Source organism: Heliangelus exortis, chromosome 4, assembly GCF_036169615.1.
Source record: "Heliangelus exortis chromosome 4, bHelExo1.hap1, whole genome shotgun sequence".
In the NCBI taxonomy this organism is placed as follows: domain Eukaryota; kingdom Metazoa; phylum Chordata; class Aves; order Apodiformes; family Trochilidae; genus Heliangelus; species Heliangelus exortis.
This window is the reverse complement of record NC_092425.1, coordinates 27,567,366-27,595,189: the sequence shown is the minus strand read 5'-3', so window position 1 is coordinate 27,595,189 and position 27,824 is coordinate 27,567,366. Positions and strand designations below refer to the sequence as shown.

At 38.8% G+C, this 27,824-nt stretch overlaps 1 protein-coding gene across 1 annotated transcript; it reads left to right on the top strand.

Moving 5' to 3' along the window:
* The first annotated feature begins 56 nt into the window (after positions 1-56).
* On the top strand, positions 57-27,473 carry CWH43 (cell wall biogenesis 43 C-terminal homolog). The gene is made up of 16 exons (XM_071743550.1): positions 57-684; positions 1,661-1,852; positions 5,440-5,560; positions 5,688-5,842; positions 7,169-7,370; positions 8,396-8,484; positions 10,107-10,361; positions 13,868-13,993; positions 15,294-15,373; positions 16,606-16,711; positions 19,420-19,555; positions 20,616-20,765; positions 22,875-23,019; positions 23,677-23,738; positions 24,791-24,946; positions 26,475-27,473. The coding sequence occupies exons 1-16, from the start codon at positions 642-644 to the stop codon at positions 26,560-26,562; spliced, it is 2,106 nt and encodes a 701-aa protein (XP_071599651.1). The 5' UTR covers positions 57-641; the 3' UTR covers positions 26,563-27,473.
* Positions 27,474-27,824: the final 351 nt, after the last annotated feature.

The following is a 27,824-nucleotide window of genomic DNA, read 5'->3' as shown; positions in this document are numbered from 1 at the left end:
ACTCTGGCCAGCCAGGTCCACCTCCATGAAAAGATGCCCAACATCTCTTCATAGCCACCTCACCTGCACCACCCTGTCCAGCTGCAGTGCCACCACGGCACGGGCTTTGACACCTCCAGCACCTCTGTGACCGCACAGCCACAGGGTCTGTGGGGCCTCGCTGGGGCTCAGCCAGCTCCGCAGCCGCCCTGCAGGCCCGGGGAGGGGGGATCACTCCTCTCCCTCGCCATCCCGGGCACTGCAATGAAAAGGAAATTCTGAAAAGGAAAAGTCGCCACTCCTGTCAGCGATGGGCCGGTGGCCCGGCACGGTGGGCTGAACAGTGGCGGCCCGGAGATGTTCCTCGCAGCCAGTCCTGTCCTCCCGGCAGGGAGGTTTCCTTCCAGCCGCTCCTCGGGGTTGAGCCGCCCCAGGGCCCCGGGCCGCACCTCTCTTGTCCGGGGGCAGGGGCTCCGCCGCCGCTCCCCCGCGTCCGCGCTCCGGCAGACAGCGCTGTGGCGGTGCTGCGTGCCGGGCGGGCTCCGTGAGGCGGGGACGGGCGGCGGGTCCGGTACCCACACACACACACCCCCCGGCACTCGGGACGCGGCTGCGGAGGAGAAGGGCAAAGCCGCCGCTAGGCTGGGCAGCACCGTGAGGCGATGTTCTCTCTGTGGAAGGCCGTTCTCTCGGAAAGCCTCCTGGGTAGGTGCCGCCCGACGGGGCTGAGGGTGTGGGGGGGCTCTGCAGGGCCGCCGTGTCTGAGGAGGGACGGGGGGAGAGGTGGCGGTGGCTGCCCGGCTGAGGTAGCGATTAACGGCACCGGTTGGGCTCCTTCAGCCCTGTCTGGGAGCCCTGCGGCAGGCGGGGGGGCACTGGGGGCTTCTCGGGAGCGGCCGGCGCCCGTAGCGCCCTGGGTCTTGGAGGCTGCGGGTGGTGTTGCCCGTGAAAGGTGCTTGAACACCTTCCAGCTCCCGCGCTGGAAACGGGTCAGTGGTGGTCTCTGGGGGGTGTTCTTCTTTGGGGGATTTTACCCCTTCTTGTCCCGTGGGTCAGCCTCAGGCTTGCGGCGGGGTGCTTGTGCGGGTCGGGTGCGGAGCTGAACCGGGCCGGTGGCAGCGCGGGGAGCGGGGGGTCACCGGACCGCGGGGCACACGGCGGGGCTGCGGGCTCCGTGTTGCCTGCATCGCCCGCGAAACGTGTGGCAGATAGCAGGAGCACAGCGTTAGGGTGCCTGGATAAGGTGGCTTCAAAGGCAGAGCACCGATTTTCTAGCACAGCTCATTTAGCCACCCGTCTGCCTTCAAAGGCGCTTGAAAATGTGAGTGGATTTACTTCTGTAGCCAGCACTGTTTCCTCCGAATGCTGACTCTTTCCTAGGCTGAGCACTCCTTCACTGGAGGTCAAAGTAGGGACGACTGAGTGCAAGAAGAACTGGTTTCTTCTGCTCATGCTATTTCCTGGAAAAAAATGTGTTTATTTAACTTAAAATAGCAAATATTTCTTCACAGAGGATGGCTATTGTTAACTGAACGACTTTCAAATAAATTTTATATTCTACATTTGGAAGTGTACAACGGTGTATGTTTAAGTAATCAGCAAACCATAAACCATCCTGTTGAAAATACATGATGAGTTGGTTTTAAGGGGTTTTTTTTTTGGTTTGGTTTTTTTTTTTCAGGCTACATTTCTTGGTCTCTTTACCATGCACTGCCACCGATGATCTATTACTTCCCCCTTCAGACATTGGCACTCACAGGTCTAGAAGTTTCTGCTGTTGCCTTCTTTTCTCCAGTATTTTTGGTAATTGGCCCTTTTTGGAGGCTGGCTAACAATAAGTACATCCTATCCCTTCTGAGGCTGACTATGGTTGGTAAGTATGGACTGTGAGTTATTGATTCCCTCTTGTTATAATGCATAAAAATAAACATCCCAAATTGCCTCAAAATTCAAGTGATTGTGAAAAGAGACAAGAAAATGAAGTTCTTGCTCTCCCAAACTCATGCTTTTCTTTTGCTGTTGGGCTTTTGGATATGATCAGAGGAATATTGTTTGCATCCATTGTTTTGGTTTTTAGACAAGTACTGCATAATTAAAGACAAATCTTATTTCACTTTTGTTTCTAGATGCTTTTAAATTGGTAGTAGTCATGCCCAGTAGGAAAAAAGGTTTTGATACTGCAGAGTGATGAGCAGGGCAGCTGTGTTCCATGTCAATCTGTTACAGAACATTGTGGGGCTATCATGAAAATAATAGCTGTGAGTGAAGTGTTCCTTTTGGTAGACATAGTTCCTGAAGCACATTTTTCTGTTTTAATTTTTGTTAATATTTTTTTGTTTTTTGCTAAACTTGTCTATGTGCCTGTAGCACATTGGTGGGGTTATAGGTTCATCCTGTGAGTTGATGGCTCTCATTCTGTCTGTTGCATGGGAAGAAAGTTTGATCTTCAAGATATTTTCTCACTGCTTATCCCACATGATCCTCCCTAAACCATGAATTTCTGGGATTCCCTCTTTGGTCTTCTGCTAAATGATTCAAACATTAAGTATTTTAAGGTTTGTTGGGAGAAGGTTTGGCAGCTACACCCGCATTCAGAAGCAAGTTATCTTTAATGAGTTTGCAGCATCTGGATTAATTTAGGGGAGACAAAGGTTTCTATCCTTCTTACAGAGCAAGCGCTGCTGATTGGTGTCTTTCAGAAGTACCAGTTCCTGGATCCTCATTTATCAGTATAAGATGGTAATCAGGGAAACACTTTCCATATAATTGTCTTCTTTTACTAGTAGAAGACAAAATAGGATAATCATATTTATTTTCATGGCATGACTTTATTTTTAAAAAGAATTTTTTTTCTTCATCCTAAAAAGACACTAGAACCGAACACAGCTCATTGGTTTCATTGGTTTAGATGAAGTATAGTTTTACCGTGTTCTTTTCTTTTTCTACTCTTTCTGTCATATCTGTCCTTGTAATTTTTTTATTTTCTTGTAATAAGTTTTTCAGTGAGCAGTCTTTCCATTTCAGCTTTCTGCAGCAATGCTCAGTGCATTGCTTTCTGCAAGATCTGCTAATTCAGAAATTAGTAATGAGTGTAAGAATTTCAAGGTGATTTGCTGCAGATATCATGGTAACACAAAAATTAATTAAGGTTAGTCTTTCAGATCATCTTGCTATGTTTACTAGTTCATTTTGCCAAGAGAAATGGGAATTGCTTAGATATGTGTAATTTTTGTTAAGTAAAACACAGTGACAGGTCTGTAACAGTGTGTAAAGCCTGTTTGCTTCACCTGAATCATAAGCTCCTGAACATACTAACTACAGACAAAAACCTAGCACCTTCAGCAGTAGATGTGTTTATGGAAGTGGTTATAGAAGGACTCCAGAGCATGGGGAGACTGAAGCTGTGCACACCCTGACTTTTGGGCTAACCTGAGCTTTGCTATATGCAGGTATGACCTCCCCTTTGTTCCTGCCTTTACAGGAACTGTTCCCATAGTGACCATGTGCCCCTGCTCTTTCCATCTCCCAAACACTCCTATTGTTCACCCCTTGGCAAGTGTGTGCTGTATTCTTTCCCAGCTCTGCTGTATTTACTCTGTATTCTCCCAACCTAGTGTCCTACAGGGAGCTTTAGCATTTGGGTAAGATGTAAGAGCATGTTCCACACCCTCTGTGTCTCCAGCAAGGAGTTTAGCAGCCAATGGTAACTCACTCTTCCTTCCCTACTGCAGGGTCTTACATTATCCAAACGTCCTTGCACAGGCAACACCGACCTGTAGGACTTTCCATTTACTTAGTTCTCATCTCTTCTTTCTCTCTTTCAAATTATTTCTGTTGTATCATACTGTGCTGCTGTTTATTCTGTTCCTCAATTCTTCCTGCTTTCTTTTCTTCTTCATGTCTAGACACTTCTTCCTTCTTTGTTTTTGATCTATTTCTTTTCTCAGAAAGGCCATGATGTTGAGCAACATCAGACAGAACAATCTACAACATGCACTTTCTACATTGTTACACTGAAAATATTCAGTCTTCAATTTCACAATCAAGAAATCTTCATAAGTAGATGCAACCAGAATGCTTAGGGGGCTGGAGTTTTTTTGTATTGATAGAAAAAGCTCTTCCCTAATTCATCATTCTCTTTCTTTTTGCCCTTTTCTGGAATTTTTATCCTCAAAAAATTTTGCTTTAATTTCTGTATCACAAAAAACCTCCAAAATGGTAGTGTCTGTTTGAATCTACGTCTTCAAACAATGCACAGTAAATGTTTGTGTTTGGATAGATATATTTACATTTTTGGTGTATTTGCTCAGCAACAAAAGGTGTGTCTACTGTAAGTAGGCAAACCCATGATAGATTTTATCTGGCTAGCACAAGTGCTGAACTATTTGAAGAGGCAGAGTTGTGGATTTAAGTACAATTTAGTGATAGAAATCTGTGTGCATTGTGCATGCAATCTCTGCATCAAGTCCATTCAAGTACATTTTTACTACACATTGTTTTCATTTAGCACCTTTGTTCTAAGCATTGCATCTTTTACTCTGAGCAGAATGAGCAAATGAACAGTTGGAGCATTCCTAGCAGACATTGCCAGAACCAGCAGCTTCATTTCTGGCCTTCCTTGCTTAATGTTGTTTCAAGTTTGACTCATACTCACTAAATGGCTGTCAGCAAAATGTTTTTGCTTCTCTGCTGTTTGTCATTGGTCCTGTGGCAGATTCTGCCACACTGACTGGATTTAGGAGAATGTGTGGGACCCATAGTCACTTGAATTGTAAACCTGCTATCAGAGTTTAAAACTCCTGATAAAAGTGAGGTCGCTGTGCCCTGTGAAATGGTGGAGGTTCATGTGCATGATCTCTGTTGGTGACTGGGGAAGAGGCAGTTTCCAGTAACAAGATGACACAGGCTGCTAGAGACCTCTCCAAGACCAGATACTGGGCCAGAAAAAGCTTTGTTCACACCCATTAAAGCAATTGCCTCCTAACTAAGCCTTGTGCAATTTATGGTGAGAGCTCCTTTCTACAAAGGGTATGGCTTTTTCCACACAAAGCAAGAGCTGTAAAAGTAAGCAGTCACCATACATAAAATTTTACGACTTTTGAGTTACGTAAATGCACTGTTCAGGAATATGTGGGCTTAGATATTTTATCCATACATTCTTACAGTATCCATATATACCTACATTAAGGTAATCACTGCAGTCTTAGATAATTGTGTCATGCTTGGTTTTGTTTTTTTTCTTCCCCTGAAAAGGGTAACTGCTGCAATGCTGTATACTCAGTTTCCATCCATACCTACATTTCCTTGGTTTGCTTAAAAAAGCTGCAATGTTATGTATTTTCAGATGACTGGTGAAGCCATCCAAATACAGACAAGACTGAACTGATGCACAAGAAATCCTTATTGCCTGATCTCTCTTGCCCATTGAAACAACCTCTTTATGTGTGTATTATTTTGTAGGAAGCTTAGCATCATACCAGGCACCAAATGCTTCAATTAGACTGTTCATCTTGGCTGCTGGTGTTTCCTCCTCATTGCTGGTTCAAACAGTAACATGGTGGTCAGGAAACAGTTTACAAAGGTATTTTCTTAAACTGATGGGATTGTTACTGACATCTGTTTATATTAAAAGGTGGGGGGTTTATATGAGAAGTTAAAATCTTTTTTTTTCTCACATGTTCCACTGTTTCAAAAACTGATTCTTACAGATTTGTCAGGATATGGGGCTTCATTCTTGGCAAGATAATACTCCTTGTTCTTCGCATCTGGTATACATCCCTAAACCCAGTCTGGAGCTCAAGAGCTGCCAATTCTGTCATACTGACAATTGGTTTTATAGCAGCAGTGGAGCAAATCTATTTAGGTAAGCATATTACAGCAAAGATGGCAGTTAGTAAAACATCCTGCCTCTAAAACAGAATACCTGCCTATGTGTTGCTGGGTTTAGAGTCTGTGGGTTTTTTCCCCGGTACAATCTGGTTTTAGATCTGATGTAGATTTTAGAAACCACGAGGTAGTTCCATCTGCCCATAACATGTCAGAATTGGTACCACAGTTCATACAAGCCATGGCAAGCTGGTGTTGGAACTGGCAGCTAATTGCAGTATCAGTAATGTGACAGTAACACAAACAAAGGCATAACCTAGACCAATAAAACTAGAATCGGCTGTCCTCATTCTAACATGAAACATCTGTGGTATTTCTGTTATTTTCTTAATTCAGTCTGCTCTTTGAGTTTCCCTGTCAGTGCATATCTCTTTACAGAGAAAGGGAGACACGGCAAAGCTGAGGAACAGCTGATGTGGCAAAATAGACAGAAAGAATTTGAAGAGAGGACACATTGTCCTGGTTAAAATTTGCCTGAATTCTTGGAGTGTCTGGACAGAATACACAGCAGTAGGGGTTGGCATTAGGCTAAGCACACTTGAAAACTGTGAAGGTAGTATTGCCAAGGAACACAGTGAGGTGGAGTTGGTTAGGTAAGGCAGCTCATGTTAAATCCTCAGAAGTTCCTTCCTTCTCAGTATAACCGTAGTGAATTAATTGAAAGGTAATACCTTATCTATGTGTAAGTGTATATAAATTGGCATCATGTATATTGTTTGTAGACCTGCGTTAGATGACATAAATTAAGCCTGAGCTTTCATCATAGTTTAGGAAGGAGTTGTACTGCAGGAGATTAGGAAAGGAAGCTGTGTTCTTCCTAAGTGGCAAAGCAAAATATCTCCATAATTAAAGGTGCTGCTTTCTACTTAGATGGAAGGGCATCTAAAGTACATGGAAAAAGGAGAAGAGAAGGAAGGGAGTTAATTTCCAGCTTCTTTGAAAGTGTCGGGTTTTGTTCTTATCAGGGTTTAGAGTTTCAGTGAGCAGAAACCCCTGAACAAATTCTAATAACTTTTCTGTTGATTTTCAAAGTCAATTTAATTATTCCAGTAGTATGACAAAACATGTGGGCAGGTTGCCATTTTTCTACACATAAGGTGCGTAGCTTTTCCTGGCAGACCTAAGAACGTTATTAAAGATTTTTTGTCTTATGTGTTTCTGCAAATCATCAGACAAGTTAGGCTTGTGTCTAAGCCATTAATTTATTCTGGTAGTTTTGTGATCTTGGTTCTCTCTTTTTCTCAGTAACCCTTCCTAATAGGATTTGACAGTTTGTTCAGCTGTGTTTCTATTTGTATTCTAGGTGGAGACAAGAGGAAACAAGAAGCAAACAAAACTGGTAATGCAGTTAGAGGGAGTGCTTCCCACTCTCACTGGTTTTTGTCAGGGACTGCTTTTGGCAGCCTCATGTTCCTCACCCTGTGGATATTTGGGGAGGTCTCACTAATTTCTAGATGGGCAGTGAGTGGACATCCACATACAGGTCCAGATCCTAATCCATATGGGTAAGTGTTTTATCATTATTGTTATTATCATCATAATTATTCTTATTATTCTTATTCTTATTTAAACAAAAGAGTAATCAAAAGCTGGTGTTTTAGTGGTTGACAAATTTGAACTCAACCTGACGATGGTATAAGAACTTACAAGTGGGTACAATGTACTTCACACTGATGACTTGTAGATTAATTCTTTGTTTCATATACTTCTGAGCATTGTGTCTATACTCAAAAATCTTAAATTTTTTTCATACCAAATTATTTTCATTTCAGCAATAAAATAATTTTTATATTGAAAAACAAACTTTTAAATTCAGACTGAGGTCCAAGGGCTTACGAGTGAAATGCATCTATAATTTGCAGCAAATGAATATGACAGTTGATTTGAGAGGAGATGGTACTAAATGGCATATGCCAGTGGTGCATGAAGATAAAAAAATGAACTGTGTGCAATACTAAAACATATCCTTCTGTAGAAGTTTCAGTAAGGAAGAGTTTAGTCTTAATGCTGTTTGTCACTCACTGTTTGCTATCCTAGAAGAAGACCAGAGTAGTTATGCTAAACCAATGAGATACAGTGGCAGGGGAGGTAGTTAATAATTTGAAGTTATGCACAAGAACCATCCAAAACTGATAGCATTGTTAGGTGTTATAGGATCCACTATTTTACCCAAAGACAAAACTTCCTTTTGTGGTGGATCCCTTGCTATCATTTTATTGTGAGTTCTTTTTGCCTTTTCTATCCAGTACTTCAGTGGAGTGCTTATGCTGCTTAACATAACTCACTTAAACATTATGATAGACGGCCATTAATTTCAACTGGATGGCTTTTATGTCCAGTAAAGGGGATAAAATGTATCGTAATATGAGGTAAAGGTATTTTAAGCTCCAATTGAGCCCTGTTTAAAAGAAAAGAATTATAAATTATTACCAAGTATCCTTGTCTGTAGGTCTAGACATTTCTTTTTCAAAGCCAGGTGTTTATAAAATGATATTATTGTTTGATTTCTTTTTCACCATTGTTGCATTAGCGGTACAGTTCTGTTGGGCCTGGCTCATGGATTGATGCTCTCATTTTGGAGCTGGTCTACTGTCACCAGTTTTTCCTGGTTTCTTGTAGGTAGGTGCAAATCCTGACCTGAATTTTTGTTTATATTATTTTGTTGCCTTTACTCCAACCCTCTGACTGTACATGACATCTCAGGAAATTCAATTGCTAATCAAAGCATCTCTCTATATTGCTGACTGTAGTATAAGTATCTGATCAAGCTGAGTAAGGGTTACAGACCAAACCTCCAGGCCATTGCAGAGCAGAGTTGTTATTTTCAGAAGCCCCTCTTGAGGTTCTGTTCCTCACTTCTCACCATCTGCAGTTTGTAAGGCTACATCTGGAGTAATGGGTTAGAGATGACACAAGCCTCTCGATCCCACAGGAGGCACAATAACTTGCAATTCACTCAGCAGTTCATGTGGAGAGAAGTTTGCCACCTGCCTCCTTACCTTCCAAGATCTTCAGGCACTAAAACAGTATGAACATCAGAGGAATTCTGCTGGAGTAGTACATCTGTGAATCTGTCTACATAGAGGGGGTTTTGGGTGGTGGGAAGAGGGATTCAAGCTCTGGGTCTGGACATCTGTGTTCGGGAGGATAGTATAGGTGTGCTGTGAAGCAATCTAGGCATGGAGCAAGTAGAAAAGAGATGGAAATAATTCTGCTCTTGAACTGTGGAGAGGTGTGTTTTCCACACCTCAGTGTGGGTGGATGGGTGCAGCTTAGCTTGATTTAGTGGCCCATCAGAGTGAAATTCAGTGGTTTAAATGCTGTTTGATAAAACTGTAAATCAGCTTCTTCTTTGGCCCCAGCTAATTGTTTGAAGATGCTTACATGAAGAAGACAAAGCATGGTATATGCCAAAATACAGAAACTGTAGGAAATGATGAATTATGTTTTGCTTTTTCCTTATTAAACTTCTCTCTTGGAGCACTTACAAGCCAACACTTTCAAGCTATTTTCTACAACCTTGAAGACAGAAATCTAATGCAAAAGGAGTTTTTCGTATTCAGGAACCAATATATAATCCCAAATATCATGAAAGTCATAATAAAGGCACAAATGTTAGCATCAGTTACCCAAATAGTTTACCTTTTGGTACAGGTGTTTTAGGAAATGTGTGTGCAGATTTTAATGCGAATATGAGCATTTGATTTTTGATGCACACACATGGCAAATTTAAAACAAGTACAGAATGGCTCTTTAGCTGATTCAAGCATTGTATTCTGAAGTGTTCAGAACTTTGATTCGTAAGAGTAAATTAAATTAATTTTAAAATCAAGTCATCCTGTTACCTGTTACAGAGAGTTTCTATGGTTGTCCATGTTCTGTTTGGGATCAAATCCCATCAGTCAGAGACAGTGTGGTAAATCAAGGATCTCTTAAAAACTGCATCATCCCTCTGTTGTGCTGGGAGAAGTCTGTGTAAGAAAAACTGCTTAGTTTTGCCTCTTGGTGATGTTTCTCAGCTGTCCTTTTTTTGGCAATCTTTACAAGAATGAGTACTGGGAAAAGTAAGAGACTGACTTTGGCTATTGGGACTGACTGTCTTAGTGATGCAGATCTCATGGTTGCAAAGCACAGTTGTATTTCCCAGACCCTCTTTTTTTTCCTAGACAGAATGTAAAAAAGAAGGTGGCAGATAACGTACCTGACTGTGACTTGCTCTGTTCTTTTCTATCCCTTCACAGGTTTAGCATCTTCAGCCGGTCTCCTTTATTTACACACCTGGAGTGCTGCTGTTGCAGGCAACATTCTTGCTGTTTTTACTATGAGTGTGTGGCCTCAACTGGCTGGACACTTCATCAGCTGTCTGCATCCTGGGAAAGCCATGAGCACAGCCATGTTTGCCTATGTTCTTGAATTGTTCTTCTGTGTGTGGTGCACAGCTTATAAATTTGTACCTGGAGGAATTTATGCTAGAGAAAGCTCCCATCTTCTTTTAGGTATGTTTCTGACTATGAACAAATACAAATATGCTTGCTTTAGCCTCAGCCAGATGTTTAAAATGTACCTATTATATAAAATAGTCTTTCCAAATGGTTGGCTTCTAGTTGATTTATTATGGTAACAGTTTCTATGAGAAATGAGACACGCAAAAAATAATCTACACCTTTCTTTACTATTAGAAATAGTTTAAATGTGAACACAAAATGAAACTCAATTGAGGGAGAATGACAAAGTGAAAAAAACTCTGATATCTCTGTGATAATACACCTGAAGAAGGGATCTGCAAATCAGTCACCCTAAAAATGTGTCTGGTGTGCCAGGTGTGAATATGCCTGAATGCCTGCTACCCCAGATAGCAGTGTGGTACCTCAGGTAGCAATGTAGTTTCTGGAAGTTCAGCGGTTTTTGAAGGCTTTCTAACTGGGACTGTGACATAACTAAGTGCTTTATTTATCTCTGCTCTGAGGAGCAAAGTGCAGCATCCTGCTGATCTAGGTAGTATGCATTGAAGACCTGAACTTCATTTTTGTGTGGACACATGAGCATATTTGGAGGAATGCCAATAACCCTGCAGTGTCAGGATCATGCAAACAGGAGATGAATGAAAGAAAGGGTTGGGTATTTGCCAATGAGGAAGAAGGTTTTAACAAAATGATCCCTTGATGAATGTGGGAAGGTGGAAATGAAACCAACCCTTTCTAATTTTGGGTCCAGAGTTATTTTCTTGATAGGTACTAATGTGTTTTAGTGGCATATTTCAGTAATTGTATTAAACCCATGCCAAATATTGTCTTGGGATAAGTGTGTGGCACATTCTAAAATGTGAGGTATTATCCCCTATTTTGTTTGAATAATGAATACTATGCTTGACTTGTTGCTCCAGTGGTTTTAGATTACAAAAATGTCTTTGCAGCCACTTTCTGTCACTTCCGTTTTCCACGTGTATTTTATATGTTACAGCAATCACAGGCAAGGTTTCAGTTTCTTATATTTTGAGGAGAGTTCCATTACATTTATTGCAGATTTCTTTGTTCTGCATGTGCACTGAGGGGGCCATAGAAACAGTTATCTGAGTTAATTTTATTTTTTTAAGTTACATGAAGAAAGCATGTGGAAGAGGAGTGACAAATCCTTCCTTGAGTAATGCTTTGACAAAGGAAAGTCTGTTACATAAACCTAGGTCACTTCCCCTGAAACACACACTTATGATTACTTCACCTGGCATGATTACTGGATGGTAACAGAGAGGTGGCCCCAACTTTGATAAAAAAAACCTGAACTGAACCCATCTCAGCTGATGGCACTACATGAATTTATATTCCCTCTGAGAATCCAGTGCCCATCTTTTTGATGCCATCTCATTGCTTATTAAAGATTTGCAAATTATACCATGAGATTGTGTATTTGTTGCTGTGCTTCTTCCCTTGCAGCTTGGCTTTCTATCAAACTACTTGTTTTCTTCTGGTTTCTTTCAGGTGCAAGTCCTATTTCTTGCTTTCTCATCCTGTCCAATATCCTGCCTTTCTCTTGCTACAGTTTGTGTAGGAAACTGCACCAGGAAAAGTGACATTGAAAGTAAGATCATTATATTCAAAACTTCTCTGCTGCCTCACTGTGGTGTAACATAAGGCTGAGTGGTCCAATCCCTGGTCTTCCATCAACTTCTATGGATTTGAATCAGTCTCCCTTTGAGAAAGGTTTTTTGTGTTTCCCCTTCTTCACTGCCCCACACCCAGTTTCCTGGTTTGCAGACCATCAGTACAACTCATGTAATGACTAAAGGTGATAAGAAAATACTTTGTAATGGTTATTTAATCTTCAACTATAAATCTGAATTAAAATATGACTTCTATATTTCATTGAGTATTCCACAAAGATATTAAGAACATATAATTTATCCAGCAGAGCACTTACCCAGTTCATTATGCTACCACATTTTCTTTACAGGTAATTGGAGCAGGACTTTTTGCATAGGCATGTAGCAAGAGGACAAGGTGCAATGGTCTCCCTTGAAGAGGGGAGATTTAGACTAGATATTAGGAGGAAATTCTTTAATGTGAAGTTTGTAAGACACTGACACAGGTTGCACAGGGAAGTTGTGGATGCCCCCTCTCTGGAAGTGTTCAAGGACAGGTTGCATGGGGCCTTGAGCTGGTCTGGTGGGAGGTGTCCCTGCCCCATGGAGGGGGTTGGATGGAGATGATCTTCAAGGTCACTTTCAACCCAAACCATTCTAATTGAATCCTTTGGCTTGCAAGGGATGGGAAAAGAGCTTGTGCTGTTAGTCTGAACTAACTATTGAGAAGATACCCTCACAGTGCATTGCAACAGGCAGTGAACTGAAGTTACTATTTTTTGAAATGCATCTATGGGTGTGCTTTGTTGTCTGTTCTCAAAAAGCAGTGCTGCTTCTGTTGGCTCTGGAGCACAATGTTATGCTGCCATGTTAAACTGGCCCTCCAACCTGCTGCAATCTGCTTTCATTGTTTTAGAATATCTGTTGAGCAATTGCTTTTGTAGGTACTAAATAGAGAGGTGTTATTTGTATCTTGATGACATTTACAAAGAGAATAGACATCTACAGTCAACAATGTATTTTTTCATCAAGCTGTTATTTTAAGGTTCTGTAATATGTATCTGTAACCTAATTGCTCTTATCCAGGTTAATTCCAGTAAATTCTGAAAGCTCTGGGCTAAGCTGAGAGCTGTAGCTGTCAGTAGGGACTTGGAAGTGTTTTTAGTGTAATTCATGTCCTATGTGCTACCCTGTTTGATGTAAACACCCTGAAACTGCACTGCCAGTCAGTCTTCGCTTGCAAGTGCTGGCTAAGGGTGCTTGAGGTTCTGCAGAAGTTTGTGTTAGAATACACCTCAGTGGGGAGGTCTGCTGGGAGATTTTCTAGGCCTCAGACTGAAATATACTTGGTTTTATTGTTTTCCCGACTGGTACATGAATGGATGAAGGCAAAGCATTAACAGCCCTTAAGCAAATATTTAATTAACAGAAGAAACTTGATAAAATTTGCAGTAGTGGGACTCAGTAGTACCAGCAGAGTTAAAATATCTGCATTTCAGTAATTGAGTGGCATTTTAAATAACCTTTTAGTTTGTAATTCTTATTGCAATCCTATTGTTTTGAAATATTTTTAAAAATATTTAACATTAGTGGCATGTTTAATGTCACTGGCTCATTTTGTTGGAAGCAATTGCTTATATCAACAAGTAGAATGATGTTAATTAAAAATTCTTGAAATGCTGCAGGTGTAGGTGACGTGAATACTATGACAATAAGGAGGATTTTCTCTATCAATAGATTTCATATTGCCTACATTCCTACATTGAGCATGGAATTTATCTGTGTTTATGCTTTGAATTGTCTTTGTTGTTGGAGCCCTAAGGCTGAATGTAACACAACAGCTGAGAGTTGATAAATGGTGCATTTATAAGCAATGCTTAAGATGTTAAAGCTCTATGAAAAAAAATAATGACTTATATTTTACAGGGTTTATAATGTTATGTATTGGAGTAGGCTTTCTGACAGGACCGAAGAAAGACCTTAGCACTATCTTTGAAGTGAAAAGCAACCAAAAACCACTATTCAAAAAGAGTAAAAAGTATATTAAACTATGTAAGTATAATTTTACTTGCTTTCTTCCATTACTCTATGGATATTGCCTGAGTAAAAAGAGTAGTGCAGTGCAGTGTTTTCTCAGATGTTTTAGAAATGGGTTTTTTTGTTGCTAGTTTCAGAGCCTGATTTGTTATTGGTATTGCCCTAGTACCAGTTTTAAAGGGCTATTTCTGAAATCTTTATGAAGGTCTTTACCCCATATACTCAGCAGCCAGAAGAATGTGGTCCTGAGAGTTTGTGTTACAGGCAATGTGAGCTCCAATGTATGTGATTTGAATATTACTGCTACTCAAGAACCTTTTGCAAAAGTACTAAATACTTCAAAATATTGTCTGTCACAAAGCGCAGCCCTCAACCAGCTAATTCTGTGACACTGCAACAGTAACTCTTCTACTTCCTCATTGTGCCCTGACTTGTGTTATTTCTTGGCTTTCCCTTTAAAAATCTTTGCATCTTGCAGAGTATGAAAATGCTTGACATTTGCTAGTGTAAATAGTGTGTACTTTCTTTTGATATCATCAGAATTTATTTAAATTTTACACAAATTTGATCCAGAAAACTTACATGAAAATAATTGTATATGTGTTTAAAGATTTGATGAAAGAATAAACTGGAGTTCATACTGAAATAATTGCATATAGCATATGCCACTGTGTACATGAAAAAAACTACAGAGGGGTTTGATCATCAAATTACAATGTGCCAACCCCTGAGAGTCATTAATTGTCCACTGAAGTTATTCAGAAGCAGTGGAAAAGCTCTGAATTTGCATTCAGTGCAGCCACAATGTCCTCCCAGGAATGTGCCTGTTCTTGTGTCTGGCAGACACCACATCTTTCTGACATCTAAAGGCTTGCAAAGTAAACAGAATTTTCTTCCACATATTGTATTAATATGAAATAAAATATGTACACTACAAATGCATACCTGGAACACAGAGAGGAAAACACTGAAAGGTTTACATGATGCTCTTATTAATTTCCTATAATAAATTCTTCAGTAGGTATCATTTTTACATAAATATTCCAGAAAGTTTTGGCATGTCTGCTCAGCCTGTTGTGTTTTGGAGAATGTAAGTGTATTTGCACACGTGTAGATATTTTGCAGGCATATAGGTACTCTTAAGTACATTACTTTTCAATGATGCTATAGCTGGCATGTCTGGAAATGTAAGTGTAGACATTTCCCATTCAAGAAATAGCACACCTTTGAATAACAGTGTACTCAGTTCTGTTTGACTGCAACAACATTATATTATCTTGTTTTAAAAACAACTTTCCTGTATTTTTCTTTCAAGTATTGTGGCTGTTTGTTGGTGTTGGTTTGCTAGGACTGGGTCTACGTTATAAAACTTACCACAAGAAGTTGGGCCAAGGGGTGAGTTGTGTGCTTGTGAAAATGGTGACTTCTAAATATGCAGTAATATCTTAGGATATTAGGAGCTTTGGTTTGTGCTGAAGACATCTTTGTACCAGCATCCAAGCATTCAGCAAAACTAATGCAGAAATGAAAATGCAAAAAGTTTAATTTGTAAATTCATGTTTAACACAGGAAGTATCTGGGTCTTTGGAGATTTATAGTCTGCCATGAAGGAAAAATGAATTTTTAAATTGTTTTAAAAACTTTACTGAAAAATGTTGTTAGCAGACTGATCAGGGAAGTTTGAACAGACAACCTCCTGAAGTTCGTTCCAGCTGAAGGAATTCTATGTTTCTATATTTATATGCATAACTCTGAATTTAACCTCTCTGCAAAGCTGGTTGACTGAGGTTAGACTTAGATTAGTAATAGAAATTGGATAAAAATTAGAAGATTCCAGTTTTCTAACGGGCAAACAATCAGGTATTGCAGTGATAGTAATGATTAAGATGCTAAGTTTAGCATTTTGATTACTTGAAAGCTGTCAAGTGCATTTCTTGCCTACATAGTAATTTTAATTCAAAATGAGAGCTGTTTTGATTAGATACAAATTAACATGTTTCTATTCTGTGATTTAATTGATTACTCATCTAAAATTGATTTTTTTGATGCAGTTGATTGCAGTTATGAATTAGACATTTTTCTTTTGGTGAGAGTTCAGAAATAGTCTTTTGGAACTTGCTCTTGACAGGTATTCCTGTTGGTAATTTTTTTGTTAGGGACATTGCTGATGACAAATGCAGGAAAAGATGCAGCAAAGCTGGTAAGGGCTTGGTGGCACTTGTGTGTGTATATAAGCACCCATATACATGTGGGTACTGACACATGCACAGAGACATGTACACATGGCTTTCTTTTTAGAACTTATCCAGGTTTGTAGTTCCTTATAATTCCTCTTAAAATTGCTCCTAAAAAAGATTTAAAAATTTGGTTTCTTTCGTGAATTTTTTTCACAGTTAATTGTAGAAATTAATTTTAACTATGATGACTTTTCTCCTCTTATTAATAGCTGGTTTTTATTAAAAATACATTGTCTTTTGTAATCCTGACAGCTATTAGGAAAATATATAGGCTAAAAAAATCTCTTCTGTGTCTTTTATGGAAATGTCTATCTGATTTTGTCGACTGCAAAAGTTTAATATGTAAAAGTCAAATTGTACTTGACTGTTTTTCCATTACTTTTTTTTGAGGTTCCAAAAAGAGACTTCTCTGCTATGATCTGGCCTTTTAGATTTGCCTATGACAATGAAGGATGGCCTAGTTTGGAAAGATCAGCTGATTTGCTTAATCAAACAGGTAACCTTTTTTTTTTTGCCACTTCATTTATATTTGAGGGGGTTCACCTGAAGAGACAGAAGCAAGAACACCTGCTGGGTAACTGAGTCCATTCTTGCCTTGACATAAGAACCTGTGTCTAGTGGCATTTTCCTGATTTTGTGAGCTGCTCCAATATAATCAATTTGGTTAAAAATCTATTTGCAGATGTGACAATTTTAAAGAAAATGTATTTTGAGGAGGAAACACTTTGCTTATTATTTGTTTTTTTTTTTTTTTTCTGTTGCTGATGAGTTACTTGTCTACAGAGAAATTCTTTGCATAAATGTAATACTGATCAATACCCTTTTAGATAAAATTTAATGTTTTGTAACTTCTCTTTTTTTTTAATATGAAACACTATAGAATTCCTAGAGGGTATGAAATTAAAATGCCCCAAACTAAGATGTGTGAGGAGAAACAGGGAAGTCTGTTTCCATCCCTGAGCCAGAGCAATGTATAAAAGAAAAATTGCAATTGTAACTTGGTTGAGTTATCATGATTTTATCAGAAATAAGGGTGTCTAACCTGTTGCTCATGGACAGGAATTTTTTTTTAGAATTAGGTCTAGAAATTGCAGAATATGGACCAAAGATAAGAGTTGACAGTTGGTGCATGTAGGTGTTACCTGTTTTCTGCCATACAGCTGCCACTTTAAGTTTTAAAAGAGTTCAGGAGATGAGGAATCATCCGTGCTGCCATTCAAGCATTTGTTGTTCTCCTCTCCTTCTGTGGTGTGACTGCACCACGGGGCTTCCCTGTGCAGCTCAGGCTTGGCAGACACAAGCAGTGGGAAGGCACAAACACAGATGCTGCTGTGCAAGATTTGATTTTGTGGCAGAGATGCCCAGGAGTTAGCCAAGAGCCAAGTGGCTGATTTGTGCATCCTTCACTCCACTGTCCTATGGCCAAAGGTTCAGAGGGCTGAGCTAGGTACACTGAATAGTGATACAACAACCAGCACATTTGACAAGTTGAAATTTGTGGCATTCTTCTACCTATGTGATGCCATAGCTCATGCCTGGATATTTATTTGATCTTTGCATATTTATTTGTGTACTGTAGTGAATGCATTTATTTCTGGTACATATAGTTTAAATTCATTAATATTAGAAACTGGTTACCTGTTTATGTCCATTGAGCATTTCTTTGTGGTAATGAAGTATCACTTCTAAAAGAAGCAATTGATAAGTCAATAAGGCAGGGAATTAAAAAATATAAATGAATAAATCTTAATTCCTGATTGCTGGGAGCAGTATTATGGATTTTTATGTGCCACATAGATTGTTATATAAAATACCACATTAATGTTTCCAGGAAATGCATTAATGCATTCAGAGTTAAGCTGGAGATTGTTAAAATGTTTGCTAAAGAAGAGTAGCTGATTGTGAAAGCCACTGAGAAAAGGGTGGCTAACTTCTTCAGCATAGTGATTGGCTTTAAAGGTGTGGTGGTGTGCTTTCCTTGGGCTCATCCTGTCTCTGCTGGAATAGTGCAACATGTAATAAAAAGCCTTTGTGTCAGGAGCTCCTTTCTGCTGTGAAGGGAACCAACATCAGCCACTCTCAATGGTTCCAGTAGTTGCTTCTGTGGCTAGCATGTGTGCCAATTATGTGAAGCAAAAATCTGGAAATCCTCTTAAAAGTACTATGAGCTAGTATTTTCCCCGCTAACATTGCTAATACTGCTAAATAAGACATTTCAAAAGCAAAAAAATCATACATAGCAAGATTGGTGTTGGATGGAGCGGTCTTAATTCCTTACAGAGAGGCTGGAGATGAAGTGGTGACTCAATCTGACTTCTAGAGCAGGAGAGCCCTGCAAGGTGGGCACAGTCACAGCAAGAAGGGCACAGTCACAGCAGTCACTTGCTGCTGCTGCAGCTGTACTGATCTGCTTGCTGCTCAAGCTGAGCCTGGATGGTTCAGCCAGCCTGTGACCTGCTGGCAGACTCTCACTGCCCTCCAGGCAGGGGCAGATCTTTCTTTGTTGCCAGTTCCTGGAGGAACTACATGGCTCTTGCTGTATCCTGCAGCTAAAATGTAGGGGAACCTCCCATGTTCCCCTGACAAATCCACACCCCAGAAGGTGGAGGGACCACAGTGCCCTGAGAAAGTGGGGTGGCTGCTGACACTCAACAATTCACTAGGGCTGGGAACATGTTTGTTACCCTGCCTGGGGGCAAGCACAAGTTTGCTGTGGGCTGATCAATCATTTTGTCAGCAGCAGCCTTCTCCCTCTTGCACAGGACCCTCCAGAGCAGCACAGGATTAGTAGATGAAGGGAAGTGCCGATGTGCTGTGTAACACTTGCTCATCAAGGTGAAAGCAGTAGACTTGCTACTGTGCTGTTAAGCTGTGTATGTTTGTTATGTTTAGTGCTTTTGAAATGGTCCACACCAGGTATGTGCAGGCCCAGTCTGGTCTGGGTCCCCTTATGGACCAGGGAGGGGTATGGCACCCAGACACTAAGTATCTCTCCATCAGAGGCTGAGTAGCCTGCAGTGACTGAAAGTTCATGCGTGACTTAGTTGCCAGCTTTGAGATTTGCCCTGGTTGACTCCTGAAGGGCTTGTATCCATTCCTGTTTAATCAAAGGGAAATGATGACATTATGTAGTCACTCATAAATCACATTTATAAGTCACAGTTCTAGATTTTGAAAGATTTTCTTTTTTCTTCCCCATTTTAGATGCAGATTTTATCACTATTATAGAGAGTGATGCCTCTAAACCATTCATTGGGAACAATGATCCAACAATGTGGCTAGGAGAAAAACTAGGATTTTATACAGATTTTGGTCCAAGCACAAGAGATCACACCTGGGGGTGAGTCAACTTTGCATGCACAGTGGCAATAAATAAATGTAAATACCCTACACAATACTAACTCCACTAGAACATGGGCAAAGTATAATTGGAATTATCACTGTAACTGCTTGTCGGAGCAAGTCTTTGAAAACAGTTTGGTTCCTTAGCATCACAGGGCAGATGAAATTTTCTCATTCTAAGTACTTTATCTGATTCCCTTTTCTCGTTGTTTTGTTTTCATCTATGAGAACTTTAGATTTCAGGCCTAAAAATGTAATATTGGAAATATTGAGTTATTAGAAATTGGAAAATTGAGTTATTAGAAATTTTGAATTCATAAAATCCATCTTGGGCTCTGTAGTGGGAAATGGGTATAGAAAGGTACATGTCCATTTTGACCAGATTTTTTATGTCTGATTTTACTTTAATGATTGGTCACCTCCCAGTTGCATACCTTGGAATATCGTTGCCCTCCAGAAGAGTTGCTTATGATGTGGCTTGTTTTTCAGGGAGATATGCAGATCTCTGTGGCAGGTAGACCTTCCCCAGTGATGTCACAGTGGTTATTTAATTTTTGCCATATGTGAGGGGAATTTAGTAACTTTCCTCTTCCAGCCCCTGTGTCATTAAGTGATCTGGAGTCATTCGCTGAAATTTTCTTTCTGAAATGTTTTGAAAAACCTAATGCAAAATGGTTTTAAGGTTGATTGCAAACAGAAGCTTTAAAGATGTATTTCTACCTTCTTCTACTTCTAATAAAAAAAATTATAATTACTGGTAGTTTAAAATTCTGTTTTGTCTGAAGATGCAGATTTTGAGAGGCTCAGTGTACAAATTCACAAATATGGAATTGTATGTCTTAGTACTGGAATGAATTTGATAATACATTTTTAGACATGTACTTAAGCAACATTTTAGAGGAAAATCTCCTAAATTCAGAAAAATCCACTAGTGATGTTTTGTATTATGGTTTGATGGTGTAGGTCCAGTGACCAGTTTTCTGCTAACATTTATCCTCTATGTTCATACTTGTGATGCTTGTGAAAAACCATGTAACTGTTTCTCTCTGCTCATGTAGGATTATGGTGCTATCAAGGTATCCAATTGTAAAATCTACCCACCATCTCCTTCCATCTCCAGAGGGAGAGATTGCACCTGCCATCTCCATGACTGTCAACTTCACAGGGAAACTGGTTGATTTTGTTGTTGCCCACTTTGGAAATGAAGAGTGGGTATTTTATTTCTTGTCACATATGTCCTGCAAAGTTGAGTAACATAACTGTAATTTGTAAACTTCCAGGATATCTTTTGTACCTTTAAAAATCTGCTGCTGTAATACTGGTTCTAGCAAGGCATGGTGGAGGAAATACTATGGCATAGCTACTGAATTAAAATTTTGCAGCATTTTTTAAAAGGGACAAATGTATTACACAAAACTTATCTCATAATAACTGAGTTTTTATAGATGATCAAGATTTACAAAAAGTATTAGGGCTACAGATACATCAGAGTGCAGCATAACATCTGTCTGACTTGCTGCATGTGGAATAGATCTGTTATGCTCCACATTGTGTGCAGATAGGTAGAGTTACAGTCAATAGGATTAAAGGACAATTGATGTTAATTAAAGTAAAAAGTAACAATTCTGAAACCTCTGAGAAAGGGCAGCATTGAAACAGCAACAAAACTATCCAGTGTCCTTCTGATTATGTGAAACTAGAAATACAAAAAACTAATCTCTGGATTCTGAAAGGAAGAATTATACCAATAATTCAAATATGTGATGGAAAATATTAGGGTATATATTTCAGTTCTCTAAAACAATGTCTTCATTACATGTGTATAATGGATTTGGACTTTGTTTTATTTGTTGTAATTCATGGAGAAGAAAATTTATGGATTGGGTGCAGAATGTAAAACAAAAAGAAAATGGTCAGAAAGCACTATAAATCCTCTTGATCCCATACTGAGCTTCCCTATTTCCTTCCTCTGTGCAGGAGCTGTGCTCCAAGCATACAAATTATTTATAGATTTCCCTATTACTAAATGTATAGTTACCAGAACCCACTCCGTTTGAACTCTAGAGGGGAATTTCATTGTGTGCCTCATGCAGGTGATTAGTCTTGCCTGTATGATAAACTGTTTGTCAAAATAGAAGAAAGTAGCACTGTGTTCTCCCCTCACAGAGAAATGAGATCAAGATGCAGGAGAAAATAAGAAGAGACGCAGGGGAAACAAGTACAAATTAGATTGTGTTTTGAGGCAAATGTATTTGTAATTAAATGGTGCACACAACTGCCTGGTTTCCATCTTTTTTCATCTGCTGCTTAACATAAACTATAGAATACTGGATAACTAGGGATTTTTTAAAGACTGTCTTTAAAATGTGTTCTTTAAAAGTTTGCATTTTCTTGAGAGGTGTTGTTCTGGAATGAGCAGATAGCCGAGCAGTCAACTTCACATATACTTTGGTCAGAGTTCTGTGTAAATGGTTGGGGTTTTTTGTCTCCTGTCTGCATGCTCTTTCTCCCCAGTGCATTTGCTTCAGTCAGAAGTCCTGTTGCCTGAAAGCAGAGCTGCATTTAAATTCTTGTCGCCTTTTGCAATTACAGATTCCAAAATCAGCTCCCTGTCTCAATGGTATTTAGTGCAGTCTACCAAGACCATAGAAGAGTACTTGCTTTACACAACTATTTAAAGTTATTAACATGAAAAAATCAGAACTGCCTTTACATTATATTATGACAAATCCAAGGACAGAGAATAGGATCTAATGCACTATTTTACCCGTCTCCACATACGGACTTGTTGGACCAGTTGTGTAAATCTTGTTAAAGACACGCAGAATTCCTGCTATATGTCATTAAGTAATGTTACTGGGATGACATAAGCCTTAAGTTATATTTCATAAATTTTGTATCCCAGGCTTTAAGACCATATTTACCACCATCTGCCCATGGTAAGTTTTGTTAGCATGTGAACTCTTTGTTTTGCACCAGCACAATTTAATTTCAGGTACAGGCAGAGACAAAGCCTTAGATAACCCAAGCACTTACATTCACATTTCCTAATGATGAGATCAGTATTGAAACCAAAACAGTAATAGAAAAAGTTGTTCTGTAATGGTTAGAAAGAGAACCTTAATTACATCTACCATGACCATGTGGCTTTTATTGAACATAATGATAATTTTGACTTGGTGAGCTTTCTATAAACTTTTTTACTCTGTAATATTGAGCAATAAAAGAGGTGCTGGATTAATTTTTGGTTTACAATCTTACATCACTAAGAATTTGAGCTAAAATGCATATGTGTTAAAGTCTTTCATTTCTTCCAGAGAGGACTTGGACAGAAAACTCCAGGCTATAGCTGTTTCAAACCTACTGAAGACGAGCTCTGAGCAAGTTGTATTTCTAGGATACATCACTTCAGCTCCTGGATCCAGAGATTATACTGAATTAATAGAAAATGGAAATGTCCAGGTAATGTAAAAATACTTCTTCTTTTAGTAATTAGGGATATCTATTTGAAATATTCAGCTTTGGTAACTTAGAAATAAGCATATCAGAAAACACATGCATATTTTCAAATACAGTCTTCAGCTACCTCATGACACGTAATAGAGGAGGTTGAGTTACACAGTGGAAGAACAAGAAGCAGTGGGCAGCAGCTGCCACAAGAGAAATAAATGCCTGTTAGACAGTAGAAATAAAGTATATATATAAAAAAATAATCAGTTAGGGTTGTCAAGCCTTAGAACAGTGCCCAGAGAAGTTGTGAAATCTCCATCCTTGGAGGTATTAAGAAGTTGGCCACATAAGGTTCTGAGCAACCTGCTTGAAGTTACTTTGAGTCTGTGCTTGGGAATGGGTGATCTCCAGACATCTCTTCCATCCTTTAGTTCTGTGATTCTTTTATTTTAGTAATGAGTTCTGCAGTTCAGTTTTCTGTCAGAAGATGTCAAAATGTCTGATTTGTCCCTAACACTGAGCTTTTTCTTTTCTACCTTATTACAGTGTTTTAGGCAAAACATTTTTCTGCAGCAAGTTTACACATTTTTTCAGTTTCTGATTTCAGGCCTGCTCATAAGGAAAGGTTGCCTTATTCATTTCTCTTGTTTTTTCCCCTTGCACTCATAGGATATTGACAGTACAGATCGTGACAGATGGTGCAGCTATATTATGTATCGTGGGGTGATAAGGTAAGTTTTATCCATTTTAAATACCTTTATGACAATCAGTTTTACACCCTTCTGTAGATAACTGTGAAAGTCTTATTTACATAAAGAATTAGGTATGGACAATTAGATATATCATGATGTAATATGAAATATGGACCTTAGGATGAATTGTTGTGTTTATGAATAGAATTTTCAAAAAACTTATTACAGGTTTCATCCTTCTGTGTCAAAAGCCTTCAGATCTAATGTGGTTTGGTAACACAAACCCACTTTTTTCCAAAGCTCTGGTTTTGCAGCTTCTTTCTAAAATATGAAGGCCATGGCCCAATTTGTATGTGACACAGAAAATACAAATTTTGGCCTATGATTGTAGGGTATGTAGGAAGAAAATCTTGATCTAATGCAGCAAAGCTTTCTGCTGGATTTAGTGGAAACTTTAAATGTGTAAGCCCATACTGAAGCACTGTCTTGTGCACTTCCTATCTTTTAATAGCAATTTGTTTGAAAATCATTCTCTTGGTGATGTATGTACCAGAATGGAATTCAGTGTATTCTGAATAAACTACAAATTCTGCGGAGTACACAGGAGTAAAACCAGTGAACTAGGTAGCTGTTTTAAGTAACATTATTGAGTAAACAACCCCCCCACAAAAAACCCAAACCAGAACAAATAAACAAAAAATCAACAAACCCATAATTTACATCCTAATTCTGCTCATTACTTATTCCATTGATGCTTGAGTTCCTTTCTTGAATAACAAACTCTCTTAGGTGAAAAAAGTTGGTGAGTTTATACCAGTATGCATATTCTAAAACTGTAATTTTACAAATAAGCTTCTAAATTGGGAACTTTCTTTTGTTGTCAAACACTTGGTTCTTTCTCAGTTTTTCTATTTGTGACATTGTGTTATGGTGCTCCTGTTTACAGAGCACTTTAAGTTTTTGAAGGTGAGATTCACAGAAACGGAAAGTTAGGTTGATGGGTTAAATAACTCCAGGAAAAAAGAGATGAGTTAAGAATGTGGTGAAATTGCTTTGAGATACTTCAAACCAACTCTTCTTGCATCTGAAAGGCTGGGCTATGCCCGCATATCTCATGCTGGTTTAAGTGATTCAGAAGTCCAGATGGCCAAATTTAGGATCCCGGAACACTTGGATAGATATGCTGACAATGACAGAATTGTCACTGATCCCAGCCAGGTTCCTGAGGACATACATTTCAATCCCAGGTGAGTGAATCTCATAAGAATTAAGGATGTGATATATGTGACATCTTGTAAAACAGAAGTCTAGAAAAAAATTGTTCTTAAAGAGGGAGGTACTGGTCACTACCAAAGTGAGGAGAAAATTAGGAGGAAAGAACTTCTGATTTGTAATTCCATTTTTCCAACTGACTTGCCATGTGCCTTGGGAAAAACAGTCTGCCTTGTTGTAGGATAAAGTGATGGTAATGATTATTTTACCCAGGTGATTAATTTCTGAGGTTTTTGATAGGGATTTTTGCCAACTGGTGACTCATTTTGTAGATGATGAGAGATTTCCCATGTTTCTCAGCACTTTGAGTACTGAGGTCTTAAGATACTGGGGTCTATATTGTATTTAGAACACAAAATACAATATATACATTAAATACTCTTTGCATAACCATTTTAAAACAAACTTTATAACTGAAGCAAAAATGAAGGAGAATGCCTGAGGCAGCATATTATATATGTCAAGAAGAAAAAGGGTTCGGTTTTTACATAACAAACTATTTCTAGAATTCTGTCATTTTTTCACTAGCACTGAAGGAGAGAGATACATAGAAAAACATTTATTCTCCACTGAATATCAGTGGAAGAGTCATGATATTTGAGATGGATGATGCAATTGAGAGGCAATTTCCAGCAACACCATATCATATTTACTACTTCTAACATGCATAATATAGAATATATTAATTTATTTTATACACCTAGCAGTTGAGCTTACTCACTTTTCATTTGACACTCAGTAACTGGCTTCCTGTCTCAGCAGGAGTTTGCTCAGTCTTTTTTACATGATGAAACTTGCCTGAAGTTGAGATTCATATACAGGCTTTTCTCAGTTGATTTTTCTTGTCCTTATTTCTTTTACATTGTCTGTAGGCAGAAAAAATTATACCCCTTAGGAACGGGTTCAACTTTTTCCAATTAACTTTAGTTCTTTTGAAATACTGTGGCTCTGCTCTTAAATGTTATTTAGGACTGATATTTGAGTAAGTGTTACATTTTACTTTTGCAAATCAATCTATTGTAATAGTCCATAGTAAAAATTTAGTTTTAAATATGGTGTGAAAAATCACAGTTTTCACCATAATTTTCAAAAGTAAGGTGTGTAGTATTAGCAGTGGGGCTGACAATAGGGCTGATTATTTGGATACTATGGGGGGTTACATTTTGTCTGAGGAAGTCAGTAGAAAGAAAAATAGGATTTAACTAGAGGATTTAACTAGACAAGTGCACCTCTCACCTTTGACACATGGAGTTCAGTTTGTAGAGCTCCTATGGCACTAGTCCAATCAGTATAATTAAGTGTCTCCATTATACTCAAAGACTTGTAGTTAGATATCATGCATAGATTATGATTTATATGTAAGTAGGATTGGGGCCTGTCCCTGAAATAAGCTCTCTAGAACATTCAGAAGAAGTGTTAATTATACTGTAGGAAGTGTATGATTTAATTGCATGGATTAAATCATGTTCTAATGATTTTACTTGTTGAATGTTTTTTTTTTAGGTTTGGATCTTATAAAGATGGACATAATTATGAGAATATTCATCACTTCCACATGAGCACTCCTAAATATTTTAAACAGACAGATTAAAATGGGAAAATAACATCATTGGGACTAACAAGAAAGGTCTGTTGCTTGAAACTGAATTGGCAGCCCAAAGAATACCCTATATAAGGATGGGTGACTCCTCTGCTGCCTAACACTGTGAATGTCTGTGTAACAATGTCTGGTAACTCCTTAAGGAGTTGTCATCACTGTGAGAGGGGGATCTATCTGGGCCAGATACCTGCTGCCTACCCAGCAAAGTAAGGGTGGGAACTTTGGGAAATAACTTCTTCAGCTTTCTGAAGGTATCCTAGATTGAATCTAGGAATGAATGAATCTATTCACCTTTCCTTTAGGCTGCAGATGTGATCCCTTACCTCTCCTGGGAGCTCACTGGAACAGTCATGGGCAAGCTGACTTCCACACTTTTTAGTGGCTAGGACAAAGCAAACTAATGTGGTAGTGTCAGTGACCTGTTGATGCATGGTGCATTTTGTAGTCCTGCTGCTATCACAATAAAAAGCTCAGCCTTAGTCTTTTCAAAATAGGAATGGTACTGATGTGTTTTTTAATTGGGAGCTATGCAGTAACTGTGTTCAAAGAATTTGCATTTTTTACTCTACTAAAACACTATTTACATCTGCAGCTATTCCACATTTTATTCTTAAATTAGTTTTATTAGAACAATTTGCAGATGACAATGTTCATAATGTTGGAGAAAAGGCAGTGACTTTTACAGATTTTCTTTCTTAACAGGACATCATACACTCCAGTGCTTTAACAAAGGGAATAGTCAAGTACCTCTGAATTGTTATTGCTATGAGACACTTATGTGAACACACTGCAGAAGAAATAAAAATAATCATGTTCAATATGACAAGGTTTCTGAGAAGGATGAAAAGTTGATTGTAATTTTTATTTAAAATGAACTGCAATAAAGCAAAAAAAGCATTGTTGCTTTGCTTGCTCTACAGTTTTTAGTGGGGCTAAATAGAGGTGTGGCTTTTTTTTTTGACCTAGGCGGAGACTTACTTACTGTGTAACATCCATGTAACACAATGTAAAACCTTGTCTTTTCTTGAGGTCTCTTGGCAATGTCTTTTATATTCTTCAGTATATGTGCAGAGCTTCTCTCAATCAGTGAGGACATTTTCAGTGTTGTCCAAAGGAAGTTTTTTGCCTGTGACAAACATGTTAGATACTTTATTTAAATGACCCTCTCAACTTGGAAACATATTTGTGATGTTGGTATTTGGTATCAGTATTACTTTCCAGTAATACCTAAACATACTGTGACTGAAAGGAAT